The following is a 16,314-nucleotide window of genomic DNA, read 5'->3' as shown; positions in this document are numbered from 1 at the left end:
GACGTTCGTGTCACGGTCGTTCGTGTCACGGTACAGCGTCCGCCGCGAGCCGCTGCACCGAGGTGGTTAATACAGAGCGTGACCTTTTTATTTTGAAGCTGCCGCAGCTATTACTCTAGGAACCTGCCCTGCTGCGGGCAAGGGGAGCGATGCAGCTCAGCACGGGTGTTCCCTGGGGAGGGAGAGCGGCGGTGTGCGGGTCCGGCCTCCGCCGTGCTCGAGGCGCCGCTTCACGGCGTATTTTGAATCCTAGTCAGGTGTTTAAATACCTTCGTGAAGGCAAATGTCTCCTTCAAGCAGAATAGGAACCTCCGCGTCTGCGGTCTAAGTTTTTCCTGCGGTGAGGGTGCCAGTTGTTTAGAACGGTGGGTGTGGGTGAGGTCTACCTGTAGGGAGTTGATGGGTTCCTGGGAGGAAGCTGCCTCTTGAGACTCCTTACATAGTCCTTTAAGGATTGGCGTTTATCCGGTGAAGTTGCAGGATAGGTGTAAATTTAAGCCATTGGGTCAGTTTCGAAAGGCAAACACAGTTGCTTCTGACCACGATTTACAAAGTGTAACTAACAAAGTCCAAACCAGAAGAGGCTTGATTGGGCCCTGTTTGTATTTCCACGAGCAGCCAAGCCGTGGTAGATTCGTTTAGCCTTTCAGTTGTAGCCTTGCAGAGCTGCTTTTCCTTTTGGCTGGGTGCTGTGCCGGATTTGCCTGCCTAAACCTGACTTGATTAGAAGTCTGTTGATGTGCCCTGTATTTAGCAGGGAAAGGTATGAGGAAGGGAGTCGCGACGTCTCTATTGCCTCCTGGTGGTAATTGTCTCCCCCTGTATTGCATACCAAATTCGAGTACCTTGCTGCTGTCAATTTGCTGAAAATGGAAGAAATGCTGAACTTTTAAAACCTGCGGGTGAATGGTGACCTGAATGTGTGACGGTGAGCCTAACCAGACTGGGTACCGGTGTTACCTGATACGGAAAAATGCTTCTAGGAAAGTTTTGCTTCATTTTATTTTATTAATGGCACTTTCCTGCCAGGCTTGTACTGCCAGCGAGAGGCTGGAGGAGGACAGGGATCAAATTCCCTGAACCTTATCAATTAACGGCTAGCCCCTAGGCTGAAGCCAGCTGGCATAACTTCCTTTGTTGTTTGAGTGCATGATTTGCCTGGTATCAATTGTGGGTGCTTTATACTCACCTAAATGTCCAGTTGTACTTCAGCCTGTTGGCTTCTTATCGGCAGTGTTACGTGGTGTAGCCTCATTGTGTGGGTTGCTTTATTAAAGGTACTTCTCTTCATGGGCTGTAGATTGTCTGGGAAAATACCCAGGAGCTTGAGATAAACAGGGGTTTGTGTGTGTGCTCTTCAGTGTTTTGTCATATGGTCTTTCTGCTTCCTCTCTTGGCTTTGCTCTTCCCCTACAGAAGCTGTTGCAAGTTCCTAAACTCTTTCACTGCCAGGTTTTTCTGCTGCGTTCCTTCGTGAATAGGATGCCAAGGATGCAGGGCGGCATTCCGTGCCAGGACATACATCTGTTGTTCTGCTTGCCTTTTTTTTTTTTTTGACCACCTTCAGCCCCTGTGCTTGTTACCGTAACCTCTAGCAGTAATTGCAGCATTTTCCTTCCTCCCTTGTCTCACAGGTGGTGTGCACAGGAGAATGCTTGTCTCTGTGCATGGGCACATGTGGTAGTTTAAAGTGTTGGGACAGGGGTGACATGTCTAGTGAAGAAATGAAGAAAAGTCTTATTACAGTTGGAGCGCATCTAGGCTTTTCCTCTGATGCGGGCTGTTCTGGAGGTGGGAATACGTGCGAGCCTGTCTCCTCTTGGCTGCCACAAGGGTCTCTTCGCAAGTCTGCCAGACTATAGTCCCTGTGCTGTGAAGGGAAAAAAAAGTGATCTCTGTTATCACTGCAAGAGCTATAGACCCTTAGAGTTAATAGAAATGTACGTGCTGGAGCTTGAGACGCAGCCAGCAGCTCCAAGCATTGTCCCCTCAAACTCTTTTAAAGCAGAACTGTCTGAGTCTGGATCGTACCTGATGGGTTGGCCAGGCTCGCTTAGTTACTGAGTCAAAGCACGTACTGCCTCCCAGGTGTGTTGGGAATTAACTTGTTTTCCTGGGTAAATGGGAACTTAGCAAGGGGAACATTTCCACAAATAGCTCAATAAATGTGGCCTCTCCCAGTGAAAATAAATACCTAGAGATTTAATCTTTCTGTAGTTTCTTCACCCGCATGCTCCCTGTGAACCTAATTCCCCTCCCACACCCCGTTCTGGAGTTTGGGCAGAAATTTAATCGTGGCTGAAAAGAGCAAAACCTCTTCAGGTCTCCTGTGCTGCGAAGAAATTATTCTTGAGAAAAGATCTTTTTTCTAATTGATCATCTTTTTTTAAATCTTCACTTTTCAGACCTTCTAAGAAATCTGGGTCTTTGACAGACCCGGGTGCAGGTTGGCTGGCACTCCCTCTGGACTGGCAGAGCATTTCCCCTACAAGTCCCCGTGCTCCGCCGTCTTTTTGCATCTTCCTTGGGCGCGATCTCTGGGCTATGGTGCTGCCTTCAGGCAGACTCCGATGGTATTTCCCTGGTAGGCTCCAAGCTAATAAATAACTGCGCATTGTAGCATGGTCTGTTTTGTTAAAGTGGTGTGTGATAAACCAGTGTTACAAATGTGTAACGAATTGGAGATGACAAAATAACTAGAGAATACAGCTGCTTTTTTTTCCTTTTCATTTAAGTTGCAGGTTTTTTTCTCTAAACTATCTTCAGCTTTCCCCTCTGCATAATATTGGGGGAAAAAAAATCTCTTGAAGTCCTTGGCTGGTCAATTTTCACTCTGAATCCACTAGACACAGTTTAATAGAAGCTGTTTAATTGTTAACACTATTATAGGTAAGAATGCTGAACTTTTATCCATTCAATGTGCTTGTATTCTGGTACGTGTTAGTTAGTGTAAATGTTTATAAGCTGGCAGTGCCGACAGAAATGCTTTGGGTATGGTGGGAGCTTAAAAGAAAAGTCTTCTATCAGCCTTATTAGAAAAAAAATTAAGATACAGACAGTGAGTAGTTGGTGATGAACTGGCAGCTAGGTAGAACAGAGAGGTACTGCAGCTGCTTTTGTTTTTCTTTTAAATGGGGATGTAAGAGATTTTTAAAAAGAGAACCTAGAGAAAGGAATGACAGAGAAGAAGAGTAAAACTTCCCGGAAACATGGGAGAAAAGATATGAATCAGCTTTGGGTTGTTGGGAGAGGCAAAAAGTTTTCTTAAAACATCGAGAGCTGCCTTCAGCAATCCTTTGAATCCTGTCTGGAAGGGGTAGCTAGCGTTGCTCCTTGTGCCCTGCCCTGAGGGAGCAGGCAGGGTAGCACAGTGTTACTTGGTCACCTTGATGAGAGTGTCTCCTAAAGGAGTTTGAGTCACAGATACAGCCCAATGTTACGGGAACAAGCTGTGTTTATCGCTGCTTGAGCTGTTTGTAAGCAAAACCAGGGAACTAGCAAGGAGTCTGCAGCTCACCAGTCACGGTTAAATGCCCTGTTTTTCGCGCGGTGGTCAGAGACATACTTGGCAGCGTGCTGAACTTTCCAGTACAAACCGTCCTGCTTCGTCTTTCCTGCTAGCTCGGGGACCTCTGGATTTTCCTTTGCCGGGGCAAGTCTTTGTGGGAGATGCTATTAGGTGCCTGCTGTCTCTCACGTGTTAACCGCATGCTCCTCTGGAATTCTTTCTGACTTCCTCAAGATTTCTCTCATGTGGAACATAAGCTTGCTCTAAAGCTTCTCAAGATCAGGGCACGAGTTAGTGCGACCTGTTATGTGAGGAGAGTATTGTGAGAAGCAGAACGCATGAGATTTTCCAACAACAGAACAGTGTATTTTGAGCATCCCCATTAAAAAGAAATATCCTTAGTCAGTGTTTTATTTATTTTTAGGTTACAAAAACAGGTGTCTGCATATATGAGGTGGTGGAAATCCAACAGATAATGTTTAAAAAAAAAAAAAAAGGCAAAATAAAACCTATTCTAAAATATCAGTGAGCTGATTTTAAGAACAAATGAATGTGTGTGCCATGACAAGAAGAGCATTCCAGGGCAATGCACCAGCTGGGTTGCCGTTAAAAGTATCTGGTCGTAGTTTACCCGTTATATGCTATCAAGCTCTTATAAAATATTTCCTGTTTTATAACAGCAACTCAGGCATGAGAATCTCGTGAACCTGCTGGAAGTCTGTAAAAAGAAGAAACGGTGGTACCTGGTGTTTGAATTTGTGGATCACACGGTGCTTGATGACCTTGAGGCGTTTCCAAACGGACTAGACTACAGCAGGGTTCGGAAATACTTATTTCAGATTATGAGAGGAATAGCGTTTTGTCACAGTCATAATGTAAGTATGCCCAAGAAGTTAGCTCTGCAGTTGACCTTGAATGAGTAGATACTGAAGCATATATTTTCGATATACGTTAAAACTTACAGAAATAAAGCTGTGGCTAAAAAGGAAGAGGCAGGGCGGAAGGGCCGGACTGAATTTCACATAAAATGTCAGAGCTTGATGTCAGCTAGTCCAGCAGTCTGTCTCTGATTGAGTTGTGAGAGTGTTTCGAAGGAAGGGTCCAAAAGTCCATGGGGATTCAACACTTGGTGGCGCCTTATTGTAGGTTGGCTTATCTTGCAGAGGAAGATAGTCTCTCTTTCAAAAGTTTGATTCTGATAGTGTCTGTGTAAACATGTAGGCCTGCTTTTTCTCTTCAGTATTTTTAGGTTTTTGTTCTCAACTGATTTCTAACAGGTTTGCTAATTCAATCCTCGTTGTGTAACTATATATATGTAAACATACACGTGTTTATTTTTATGTTTGGGAAACTCTCTCTCTTACGAATCCTAAAATACTCTTCACATTTAGCTGCAGGACGTGCCCGTGGCCCTTGCAATACTTACAGCTTTTAAACTTGTTGTCAAGGCCAGATTTTCAAGCGTAATAAATTGTACCTGTTAAAATACCTATAGTAAATACACCTGCAGAACATATGCAGAGAGATACGTAAAATAAACGTTTCTGTGTGCAAAAATTAGAGGTTTTGTGTTTACCTGTGCACTTGGGTCGGCACTTGTTCATCGACTGTGTGCACGTAGCTGTATTTTACAGACTCCGTATGTTTCCCTTGCCTGCAAAAATGTAATCTTCTACCTGGATGTGAGAAAGCTACTATTTTTGGTGAGCCAGTCAATCGACTGTGTAGAAATGGGGAATCTATTTGCCTTGACTTGCTTTTCTCTGTGCAGATAATACATCGGGATATTAAGCCAGAGAACATACTAGTCTCCCAGTCGGGAGTTGTAAAACTATGTGACTTTGGATTTGCCCGTACCTTAGCAGCTTCTGGGGAAGCTTACACAGACTACGTGGCAACCCGATGGTACAGAGCTCCAGAGCTGCTGGTGGGAGATACCAAGTATGGCAAGTAAGACTGGCACGCGAGGCTGCAGAAGGGTTGTGGGCTTGTGGGGAGTATGGAGGGGAGTGCTCTGTTTTTTGGGGAGGCAGGGGACTATTGCTTGGCAAACAGGTTAAAGGGATGCTGTTCAGCATTCCCTGGTTATTCACTTGTAAAGGTTTAAGCCTTCCTCTTCTCTCTCGCGCTCTGCAGCTAACTACTGCCGGTGCTAGGCTTTCCTGGCTCAAAAGGCAAGGAGAGCCCTCAGCATTCCCGGTCTGTTGTCTATAGAAGCTTTTCGGTTGCCAATGCCAGTATTGGAGGAGGCTATGATTAGACTTCCCTCCTGTGCAGTTGGAGTGATGGAGGGAAGACAGAAGAGTCCCTCTGAGCAATTCTAGATGGACGTTTCGGGAGGGAGGAGGTGGGATGAATGGGATTTTTCTTAAGGGGATCCCCAGTGCTGCAAAACCAGGTCAGAACTTAAACTGTGTTATTCACAGGTCTGTTAGTACAATTGTGCAGGTTTATGTATGTCCCTGTATTACTTAAACTTAATTTTCAGTAAATGTGCCTGAAGAGCGGATGCCTGCAGAAAGAGGAGCTGCTTACCTTTGTGCTCTCCAAACTGCAAGATTCTATTAATGTGTTGTGTTGTATTAGTATTTTTGAAGCATTGGGTTTTGGAACCTGATTTTACATCTGTCAGGCTTCTGCTAGCATTTGTCTGCTTCAAGAGCTGAATCCTTGCCATTCATCAGAGCACTTGTAAACTTGGAAAACAGCTGTCTTGCTGTTTAGGGGGCAAAGCTGCCCTGGCGGCTTGTGACCTGCTGAGGACGTGCTGTGCACTGGCCTGTCTCAGCCTTTAGATCAAAGAGACAAATGAAGCCGTGCTGAGCTGGGGTGTTGTGTTTTTTTTTTCCAGGGCTGTGGACGTGTGGGCTATTGGCTCTCTGATAACAGAAATGCTTACAGGAGAGCCCCTCTTCCCTGGAGATTCAGACATTGACCAGCTCTACCATATCACCAAGTGCCTGGGTAAGAACAGCCTGTTGTGCTCCTGGTGCCTGCTTAGTAATGAAAGGGTCAAAAACGTTTTGACAGGGGGAGGAGGGTGTGGGGAGAAAGGCTGTGGCGTGTGCTGAACTATTTCTGAGAGAGTGTACTCTTAGCGCCTTTTACAAAGGGGGAGCTAGGAGCTTGTGAGTACAGCATCAATTCATGGCGCACAGGTAGAAAGAGAACGACCCAGACTGTAGCCCTTACAGTAGTGCTGACCCAGTATTTCAGCCTCTCAAATGTTTCACGGGAATGTTCTGTATTTCTTCCACGTGGTTGCTTTGTTTGTGTGATTTCAGGTAATTTAATTCCAAGACACCAAGAGTTATTCTATAAAAATCCCCTCTTTGCTGGCATGAGATTGCCTGAAGTGAAGGAGGCCGAATCTCTGGACAAACGATATCCCAAGCTCTCTGCTGCAGTGCTAGATTTAGCCAAGGTAATTAACTGATCATTTACTACGAACGTTTCTCTGTTTACTTGTCCTTCGCCTTGGGAAGCTGAATACAGCCTACAGAAAGGGCTGGGGCTCTTAAACTGGCTTTCTCTCAACTACCCATGCAATGAGCAACTGCTTGGGCTGGTAGCTTAGTGAGGACTGCAAGGATACGACAGCTACCGTCCTAGGTGACACGGGAGACGAAGCCAGTCATCTCCAGAGCCACAATGGTCACTGCATATCCTCCAGGGAGGATTTGTAGCATATAGTGCCCCAATGATTAAGTTTTCCAGGGAGATTTGAAAGGTGAAGAAGGGCTTGTGTGTCGAAAGCGTCCCCCGTACACCTCACTGCATCAGTTGATCTTTTGAAAGGTCTCCCAACAAGCTTTGCCCCTCATCTGCTACCTAAGTGGATGCTTTGTAGATAGTACACAGCCCCTTACTTCTTACTTGCTAGCAGAGCTGTGTGGATATAGTGTTTTCTGCCAACCCTCCCTCTACCCGCTGGTGGAGGCACTGCAAGCATGTAGGCTTGGATGGGATGGCATCCAAACGTGTCGCTTGCTCTTGGAGCTATGTGTCTGCTATGTGGGAGTTAGGAAGCCTACAACTTTGTTACAGATTCTGAAGAATCCTTCCAGGGAGTGATTTTGTGCTTTCACACAGTAGTCTGGAGCACCGATATGTTGGGTAACTAAAACAACTTAAAAACCACGTGGCTGTATTTGAAATGCTTAATGATCGAAACAGATTCTAAAGCCTTAGACAAACAAATGTAACTGAAAGCCAGGGAGGTTTACTGAGAGCGGAGCGATCTATTTGTATGGCAGGTATTCCCCATGCAGTGAGTCTCTGTGAGCGTTAGCGATGGGAATGGAAGCAGCCAGCAAACGTGAAACTTTTTTGGTAGTGATGTCTCTTGGGCTCATCTCAATATAACAGGGCCTAGAAGGGGGAGTTTTGCAGCTTTTTTTCCTTGACTTCACTCGGAAATGCTAGAGCCTTTGTTTCATTTCTAATGTATTTGCCTTCTAATGTTTACGTTGATTTGACAGAAGTGTTTGCAGATTGATCCAGAAAAAAGACCATCCTGTGCTGAACTCTTGCAGTGCGATTTCTTTAACAAGGATGGATTTGCTGAAAGGTAAACAGTTCATTTCTTGCTCAAAGCAGGCTAATATTAGAAGGAAGTTAAGCAGTTGCGCTTGAAGATTGCATGCTGGATTTGCAGAGCTGACAGCCGCTGAGTGTCTTGGGTTTTGTTTGGTTTTAGCCTTCCTGGAAATAGAACAGTTGAAAGGGAACGCATTGCAGCGGCATGTTTGCCTCATTACCTTGTCATGACATTAATTCATCAGTGTGCGCACCCAGTGTCACACCGTATTGGGTAGTATAGTCTTACACTGTATTCACTGCCTGCATCTACACCAGACTGGGATACAAACACCTTTACTGTTGTAATGGGAAAAGCGTGTGCTTGTAAGACTTTATTTATTTTCATGGATGCATCATATTTGGCTGGCTTCTCATTAGTTAAAAAGGCATGGTTTGTTTGATTACTTAAAAGGCTACAGGAGCCTGTGCTGAACACCAGCTGGTGATGCTACTGAGATTAACAGAAGCCCTTTTTTTTCTTTTTTTTTTTTTTTTCCTTCTCCCATGGAATTGTAGATTTGCTCAGGAGCTTAAATTAAAGATTCAGAAAGATGCCAGAGACCATCAATTACAAAAAAAATCAAAAATCAGCAAAAGGGACAAAGATGATGTTTTAGAAGAAAGAAAAATGCTTGGTGTCCAGGTTGGTCCATCTTTGTTTTCCAAACCTGTATTTTTTTTTTTCGTGTTTTAAAATCACTATATAAGTATGTGCAGCAGTTTCAGTTCATAGCAAAAATATAAGCATAATTGTCCATTTCATTTTTTTTAAAAAAGACTAAGTGTGATGTGCCAGAGAAGCTCACCTTTGGAGGCCTCTGTTAGTCTAAACAGCGCTGAAGACCTTGTCGCCCAATTCAAAGGCAGAAAGTATTTTTTTTTTTCGTGTTTTAAAATCACTATATAAGTATGTGCAGCAGTTTCAGTTCATAGCAAAAATATAAGCATAATTGTCCATTTCATTTTTTTTAAAAAAGACTAAGTGTGATGTGCCAGAGAAGCTCACCTTTGGAGGCCTCTGTTAGTCTAAACAGCGCTGAAGACCTTGTCGCCCGATTCAAAGGCAGTACGTTAGGCCTGTGGCCCCCCCTCCCCAGCTCTGACAGTCAGAGAAATACAGCCTGCAGGCTGCTGTGTAGAAGTGCTGTGCCTTTGATTCTAGCTGTTTGGCTGCTGCTAGGTTGCTCTAGCGCTTGGCTCGGCGGTCTGCAAGTCGCTATTTGGCCGGTTCCTTGCAGGTAAACTACGTCGTGATGCAGTTACTGGCAAATACGGAGCTGAAGGGAGAATCAATTAGGAAGCATAACTCATGTTGAATCACGAAAACATGCTTGTACGCTGTTGTTTACCTGTGTTAAAGCCCCGTCTCCAAAATGACATATTTTGCTTTCAATCAGATACTAAGAGTGACTTGGAGGTGACATTGGGCTCAGTTCTTATTTCATTTCTTTGGAAGTGACACAGGATACGGCTGTCCTTCCTCCATCATTTCCGATCCCATTCTAAGGTGACTTATTTACAGAGGGTGCTGGAACCCTGACGAGTCTCCTCCTGTTTGATGAAATCGGAGGTTTTCTACTGAAAACAATTCCATCTCCATCAGATCCTTGCAGAATCATGCAGGTTTAGGCTTTTGACTTTTTTTTTCCCGCATGCGCTGCTCTAAGCTACTTTTTAAACGTGACCGTAAGAGAAAGACGATGCTTATCTTCCCAAACAGGATTTCAGCATTGACCCGAAGAGCAGAGATGCAAAGCTATTAAAGGCAAAGCGCTCTAAAGCTGATGCAGAGAAAGCAGACCGATCCTCCAACCTGAGCTCCCTCTACAACCCATTTAAAATAAGCCCTCAAACCAGCCTAAAAGATTCCGGCAGCAGCTTGGACTATGCCAAGAATGCAAGCATAGTTATCCCTCCCATCAACCAGAACCTTTCTCCCACTACGATTGGGATGGGGCCTGTGCCTGGGAACCTTAATTACAGGTACGGGAGCAGAGCTAGAAGAGCTTGTATCCATCGTCCCTGTTGCCTAGGAACTGTAATGTCCTGAGAGAGGTGCAGGGTGATGATGTGGGAACGCGAGATGTGGGTTTGGGACAGGACACGGCTAGGAACAGCGCTTGGGTGGAGGATTGAACGTGGATAAGAAAGCCCGGCTTCACCTCGAGCAGCTGTGCGTGTCCACACAGGCACAGGGTCTCTGCGTTTCTGCATTTGGCAAAGCGCTACTGGACAGCAACGGTTTGCCAGCTGCTGTGACGCTGGCCTTTCTTTGACTCGCGGCTTGTCCTTTGGACCAAACTTCTCTGTTAACTGCGCTCACGAAGGATATTCTCCCCGTGAGCCTTCTTTCTAAGCATTTAATGACAGTGTTTCTGGGTCTCTTGCATTTGTTGTTTTCATATTCACCGTGTTACCCCAGTTAATACAAAGTTTGGGGCGTTTTTGATTACAGAGTTGATGAAAAGAGTAAAAAATACTTGAACCCATTTCTAAAGCAACGGAAGCATTCTCCAGCAGGCCATTACAGCGTAAGCTTGACATCGGTAAGTCGTCTCTTTCCCCCTTGGCAAAGCAAAAAGAAATTCTGAACTCAACTATGTGTTTTATTGTCAAGAATCCCATCTGTTGCAGCCTTCACCATAAATCCCTGCTAGAAATACTATTTTCTTTACCCCTCTTTTCCTACGAGTGTGTCGTCTGTTATCTTTTGCTAATGGTTATCTTATATGAAAACATATTTTGTGTCAGAGGGCAATTTTAAATGAGATACTATTTTCTTTACCCCTCTTTTCCTACGGGTGTGTCATCTGTTATCCTTTGCTAATGGTTATCTTATATGAAACATATTTTGTGTCAGAGGGCAGTTTTAAATGAGGGGGGCGGTCCAGCACAGGATATCTGTGAGACGTCGAATATATCCATGGCCTCCTGCCTGGCCAGGAAAAGTAGACCATACGTGCTGCGCTACTGAAGCAGAATTTAGGTTTTGGATTTAACATGGTCAGGGCCTTATTTAGTCATGTCATAAATGCATTAAAAATTGATAATGAAAACAAGTGAAATGGAAATCTTTCCACTGCACTCACTACCTAGGCAATATTCTTTCCATGCCAGCAGGAATGTTTGCCTTTTTACAGATAACTAATCCGAGCCATTCTCCAAGTGTTTTATCTCCCTGAAAGCAGTCTCGCGTAGATGATTGGGGTTTTTTTTTGCTGTGGCTGTTCTGTTGTTTTTAATGTATAAATGACACTTGAGCAGAATGGATTCCTTCACACACATTAGAGTCTTTTCTTTTATTCTTGCGCAAGTTCCAACTACAGCGGAACATTGCTGTGTTGATGCATTTTTAAGCTTGAAAATAGCTTTTTTTTTTTCCCCCTATATTTTCATGAGCTGGTATTTATGCCCTTGATTACAGGTTACTAATGAAAAAAACATCCTTCGGGCAAATAGGAAAAAATGGGAATTCTCCAAGACAGATGTGCGTTTGCCAGAACTAAATCATCTCCCTGAACTGAGAGGAGTGGAAGGTATGAGCTTTGATGTCCTCTAAATAAAACCTGGATCCTAAATAAGTGGCGGGAAGCAGCGTGCATTAGAGCAGTCAGCTCTTGCTTCCTTAACATGGTATGCATTGGTTGTGTTTTGCAGCGTGGCATCCCAGATTTCTGAAAAAGGAAAATAAAACCGTTTCAGAGTCCCGTGTCCCCTCCCTTGCCGCGATTGACCTCCATAACCCAAGCCTGGCCTCACAGCAGGTAACAAGGCAATAAAACGGTTTGTGCTGCTCTGTATTTGTTTGGTTTGTGACTTTGTGAACAGTGTGACCCACAAATTTCCAGGGTGACTCTTAACAGAAGCAGAACTTGCCTTGGTTTCTTAACTGTCTAAGTAGAAGGACGTGAGGCCTTATGCTGGGGGAAAAGAGAAGGGTCACGGATGAAACACGGGGCTCTATTTGTCTCTCTGAGGTTAGCTAAATACTAGATTCTCACTGCTAAGACAGACAACCTGAATTGTTGCTCTTTCAGCTGGCTGGATCAAGGTGGAAGTAAGCCTGATTTACCAGAGTTGAAGAGAGACCAGGAGGGACACATGTTTTGAGGAGAACTGTTCTGGCTGTGTTAGGTGTTGAGGGGCTGAGCGCAGTAGGGAGGGAGAAAGCGTAGGAGCCAGGCATAGGGAGAAAAGGGGAAAACTTGCAACTCTCTCAAAGATTAGTTCCTCAGTAACATTGAAATGTTTGGGAGTTAAGTAACTCCATAGGCAGTCACTTTGGCTACCTTGCTTCCAGCTGAGGTTTGGCAGACCGTGTTGGGAGGGAGAGCATTTCTGAAGTCCGATTTGATCAAAGAACAGATGTGTTTTAAGTTGCACGTCGGCATTGCATATGTCCCTAGAAGGCAGTTTCTGATTGTTCTCTCTATTTATACTACACTTAGAAATTGACCTCTCCTGGGTTTTTTTTTTTCCTTCCCAATTTACAGCTGTCGGGGACCTTGATGCCCGATGCGTCAGAAGCCAGTTTCCCCAGAGTTGAGCACTAGCCTTATGGAGAAGGAGATCACACCTGCCTGTAAAAGGTAGGCTTCAATTTCTGCAGTGTAGCCTTCTGGTGGCTTTCAAATAGATAGTTTCGTGAACACTTACCGAGTTGGGAGGTGCAATGGGGAAATCCTTTTACACTTCACATTCTCGATTAGGACTCCTAGCTAGGACAGACTTCTTACAGAGGCAGCACGCAGCTTTCTTTACAGATACTGAAGCTGGCTGCGGCAGGCAAATCGTTTTGCTGAGCTGAGGTGCTGGGCATCGGTGTTGGAAATTAAGCAGCTCATGAAGTTGGGGGTTGAGGAAGCTGATAGAGTAACAAAAAGGGGAAAGTGGCTGCCTTCACGTGAGGAGTGGAAAAAATGGGTTGTATGTACAGCACTGTCAACTGCATCACAGAAAATGGACTTGCAAGAGGGAGAAAAGCGTTTTGGGGGGCCTGTCAAGCTTAACATTAGGGAAAATTTTTAGTAACTGTGTCATGCAATCTAAATTTATTTAAGGTAGCTGTTAATACCTCAGTGCTCTCCAAGCATGAGATAGGAGTCTGGGAGAGAAGGAGGCTTAGGAAAAGTCCTGGCTGTGTGGTTGACTTGTAGTCTTAAGATTGAAGCACTAAGTGTGAACTCTGCCACGCTATTTGTACTTTCACTTAGCATTGTGACTTACCATTCTAGATTGTTTTAAGCTGAGGCTTTTAAATGTGGTTTTAATAGTTTCTCATCTTGCCCATTGAAAGGCATGCAGTTCTCTAAGTCATTTTGTCTGAAAAACAACCCCGTAGAAAAAATGGTATGGTTTTGTTTGTTGTTTTGCTTTTTTCTATTGGGGTATTGTTACCTCTTGCTGCTCAGCATCTTCCGGGGAGTCTGCTGTATGTGTTGGAGTGTCTCATCCTCTTGAAAATGAGAACTGCAGTGCTTAGCTGAGGGTTTTTACTCTCATGATCACCCCTCTTCCCTCACTGAGGCTGTGCAGAAGGACCGCACCTTCCGGACGGAGGAGAAGTTGGGGAGAATAAAGAGGGAAGGAGACAAGGTGCTCCGAAAGGGTCTTCAGAGGCTGCGCTCCAAAATCTCACCGGCTCTATTGGAACTGCGTCCCCTGCATAGACGGGCTTTACTCAGTGCTCTGGGTACCCTGGTGCTGCCAGCCTGGACGCGATCCCATACCTGTCCCTCTGGGGATTCCTCCTGTGGCCCCAGGGACCACCAGGCACCGCAGCCTCCCTCCTCTCTTACTCGGTGTTTGTTACAGATAGCCGCGAGCGTGTCATGGCAATACTGTTAACATGCAGGTGCAACATGTGCATCTTAAGTTTTTTCTTTCGGGCTCTGGTGTTTCCTTTTTGAGGAGAGGGAGCAACTGCTGATTCTGAAATCTCTGCACAAATGCTGCACGTGCTTTTAATCTATATGAGAGTATTTGGCACTTATATTCACGTGATGCGATGGCTTAATGCTACTAGGAAGAAAGAAGAAAAAACATTGGGAATGGGAAGCAATCCTGATAATAGAACTGGGGGAAAAAGAAAGCTTACTAAAGTTGTCTCATCGGTGAAGCACAGCGGTGTAAGTGCACAGCTTTAGCAAGGTAAGGACGTGTAATAAACCAAAATAAAGGAAGCATATCATCAGGGAGTACCTCTGCGGTTTTGTTAGCCTGTCCATAACATGGTTCTGCTTTTCTCCTCTCGATGCAGGTGGCTGAAGCAGTGGGAACAACCCACCTGAGTTTCCAGGTGCGAAAGCTGCAAGGTCTCTGCAGGAGAGAGGAAGATCCCTTCCTCTCTTGTTAGTGCAGCGGACTGCCGTGGGAAGCGGCTCAGGTCCAGTCCGAGGACAGAGCTCGCACTGCCATTGCTGCTGGATTCCTTGCCTGCAAAATCGCTCCTGAAATGTCGACTTTCTGGCCCAGGGCCAGGTCTTGTCTGAGGCTGCTCAGAAAAAAATACTGGTTACTGGTGTGTGACAAGGGCAGAAGCTAGTCTGGAGGATTTTGAAGGAAGCTGGGCTTTCTTTTGTCTAACTGCTGCCCTCTTGAGGGTTTGCTTTTTAAATGAGTAGTGAAGAGAGTAGGTAGCTGCTGAATTTGCCATGTTTTGGTGGGCTACCTGATCTCTATTGGAAAGCACCTTTGCCTTGACAAAAACGTCAGTGAAGAAAATGTCTGTGCAAGAAATACGACGTTTAAATGTGTAAATGTTCTCAGCTGTTCCTTTGAAACCCTTGCTAATGCTCAGCAGCATGTGTGACCCTGTGTTAGGTTCCTTTTCCTTCCATGCTTTCGTGTTCCCCCCACCCCGGCCCTGTCTTTGGGCAGTTGGCTTTCGGGTGTTTAACTGGGCCTGTTGTCTGGCCGCGCTGGGTGAATGTCTGGGTGCTGCTAATGGTGAAGGAAGAATATCAGTGTAAAATACTGAGCTGTGATGCAGGTGGCATGTAAAATGGCTTCTGTGAGCGCTCAGTAACTCACTTAAGTCATCAGTCCTTTAGGTCCCTTGGGGGGAATGGGACATGTAAGTGTAAAACTCGACAGTGGCTTGCGGGGAGAGAAAGGTGGCATCGCTTTTATCTTGGGACCGTTAAGAGACCATTTTTGCTTAACTGCCCTTGAGTTGGTTGTAGTCAGTTCTATGGTGTCCCTACATTGCTCACAACTCTTTTCCGGCAGCTCGAGGCTGCTGTCACAGCTCAAAGCCCTGTACGGTGTAGTTAATTTTGGAACTTGTCTTTCCCCAAAAAGTGGCCTTTCCCATCGATGTCTCATGGCGGAATACAGTATGAGTGTCACCGTATTTAGAGCTGTGTGGCTATGCTGTGTTTTGATGTGCGCATTACAATTTGTAAATAAAAGGATATTCAAATTTCTTGGTACTAGTGTGTGCTTACAAATGTGAGATGTGCTCACTTAGTCTTGCCTGGACTTGGTGTTATATCTGCTCATCTGTACTGGTGCCATTACCTGCATTGAAAAAGGGGACTTCTGAATCAGTTTTTATTTAACAGTTGACATGTTTCTCGCAACCGTTTACAAGCACAGGTTCTTACTGTCCCTCAGCAGCACCCGGACAGCACGTAGCTGGCTCATCCAGTGTTCCCTTTACCTTTCCAGCTCGGCTGGCCTACTGGCGATAGCACTGCGACGTTCCCATTGCCCTGCTTTTTCTTTGCCCCTAACCAGGAACTGCTCCAGGTCTCCCAGTTGTACCCGTAGCACGTGTTCTGAGCTGGCCACAGCAGTCATTTAGCTAGCCGTGGGCAAATTCAACCAAGCTACTTGCCTAAAACTGACCTACTGAGAATTGACCAAGGCCGCAGGGGACGGAGCAGCCCCCAGCCAGGGCCGTTGACCTACTGAGAATTGACCAAGGCCGCAGAGGACGGAGCAGCACCCAGCCGGGGCCGCGTGCCTCTCCCAGCCCGAGCTCCAAGATGCTCAGCCTCGACACCCGCGGGCGGTGGGTCCTTGTCTCGGGAGCAGCAAACAACTCCTCCTGGAAAACACGCAGGGGCAACCTCCCTGCCGCCCACCTGCGGGTTGCTGTCCCCTATGCTGCATCCGCCGGCCAAGATATTTGGGTTTATGATTTGGGGAGCGGGGAGGGGTGGGGAAGGAAGGTTTTGGAGGTGGGGGGAAGGTTTAAGGTGACGGGCAGGGGAAAGAAA

General features: G+C 45.6%; 2 protein-coding genes across 2 annotated transcripts in view; both read left to right on the top strand.

Annotated features, from left to right (window-relative positions):
* The window catches only part of CDKL2 (cyclin dependent kinase like 2), a 15,957-nt gene extending 449 nt beyond the window's left edge, over positions 1-15,508 (top strand). The window contains exons 2-13 of the mRNA XM_009282617.2: positions 4,189-4,383; positions 5,280-5,458; positions 6,360-6,472; positions 6,793-6,932; positions 7,990-8,078; positions 8,606-8,732; positions 9,810-10,072; positions 10,545-10,635; positions 11,514-11,625; positions 11,747-11,853; positions 12,583-12,678; positions 14,349-15,508. Coding sequence (XP_009280892.1) covers positions 4,189-4,383; positions 5,280-5,458; positions 6,360-6,472; positions 6,793-6,932; positions 7,990-8,078; positions 8,606-8,732; positions 9,810-10,072; positions 10,545-10,635; positions 11,514-11,625; positions 11,747-11,853; positions 12,583-12,642 — 1,476 coding nt within the window. The 3' untranslated portion in view covers positions 12,643-12,678; positions 14,349-15,508. The remainder of the gene's footprint in view (positions 1-4,188; positions 4,384-5,279; positions 5,459-6,359; positions 6,473-6,792; positions 6,933-7,989; positions 8,079-8,605; positions 8,733-9,809; positions 10,073-10,544; positions 10,636-11,513; positions 11,626-11,746; positions 11,854-12,582; positions 12,679-14,348) is intronic.
* The window catches only part of RCHY1 (ring finger and CHY zinc finger domain containing 1), a 6,655-nt gene continuing 5,754 nt past the window's right edge, over positions 15,414-16,314 (top strand). The window contains exon 1 of the mRNA XM_009282625.1: positions 15,414-15,426. Coding sequence (XP_009280900.1) covers positions 15,414-15,426 — 13 coding nt within the window. The remainder of the gene's footprint in view (positions 15,427-16,314) is intronic.

The sequence above is a fragment of the Aptenodytes forsteri genome, unplaced genomic scaffold (assembly GCF_000699145.1).
Source record: "Aptenodytes forsteri isolate BGI_AS27 unplaced genomic scaffold, ASM69914v1 Scaffold326, whole genome shotgun sequence".
NCBI classification, from domain to species: domain Eukaryota; kingdom Metazoa; phylum Chordata; class Aves; order Sphenisciformes; family Spheniscidae; genus Aptenodytes; species Aptenodytes forsteri.
The sequence above is the reverse complement of the archived record's forward strand: the minus strand, read 5'-3'. Positions and strand labels throughout refer to the sequence as shown.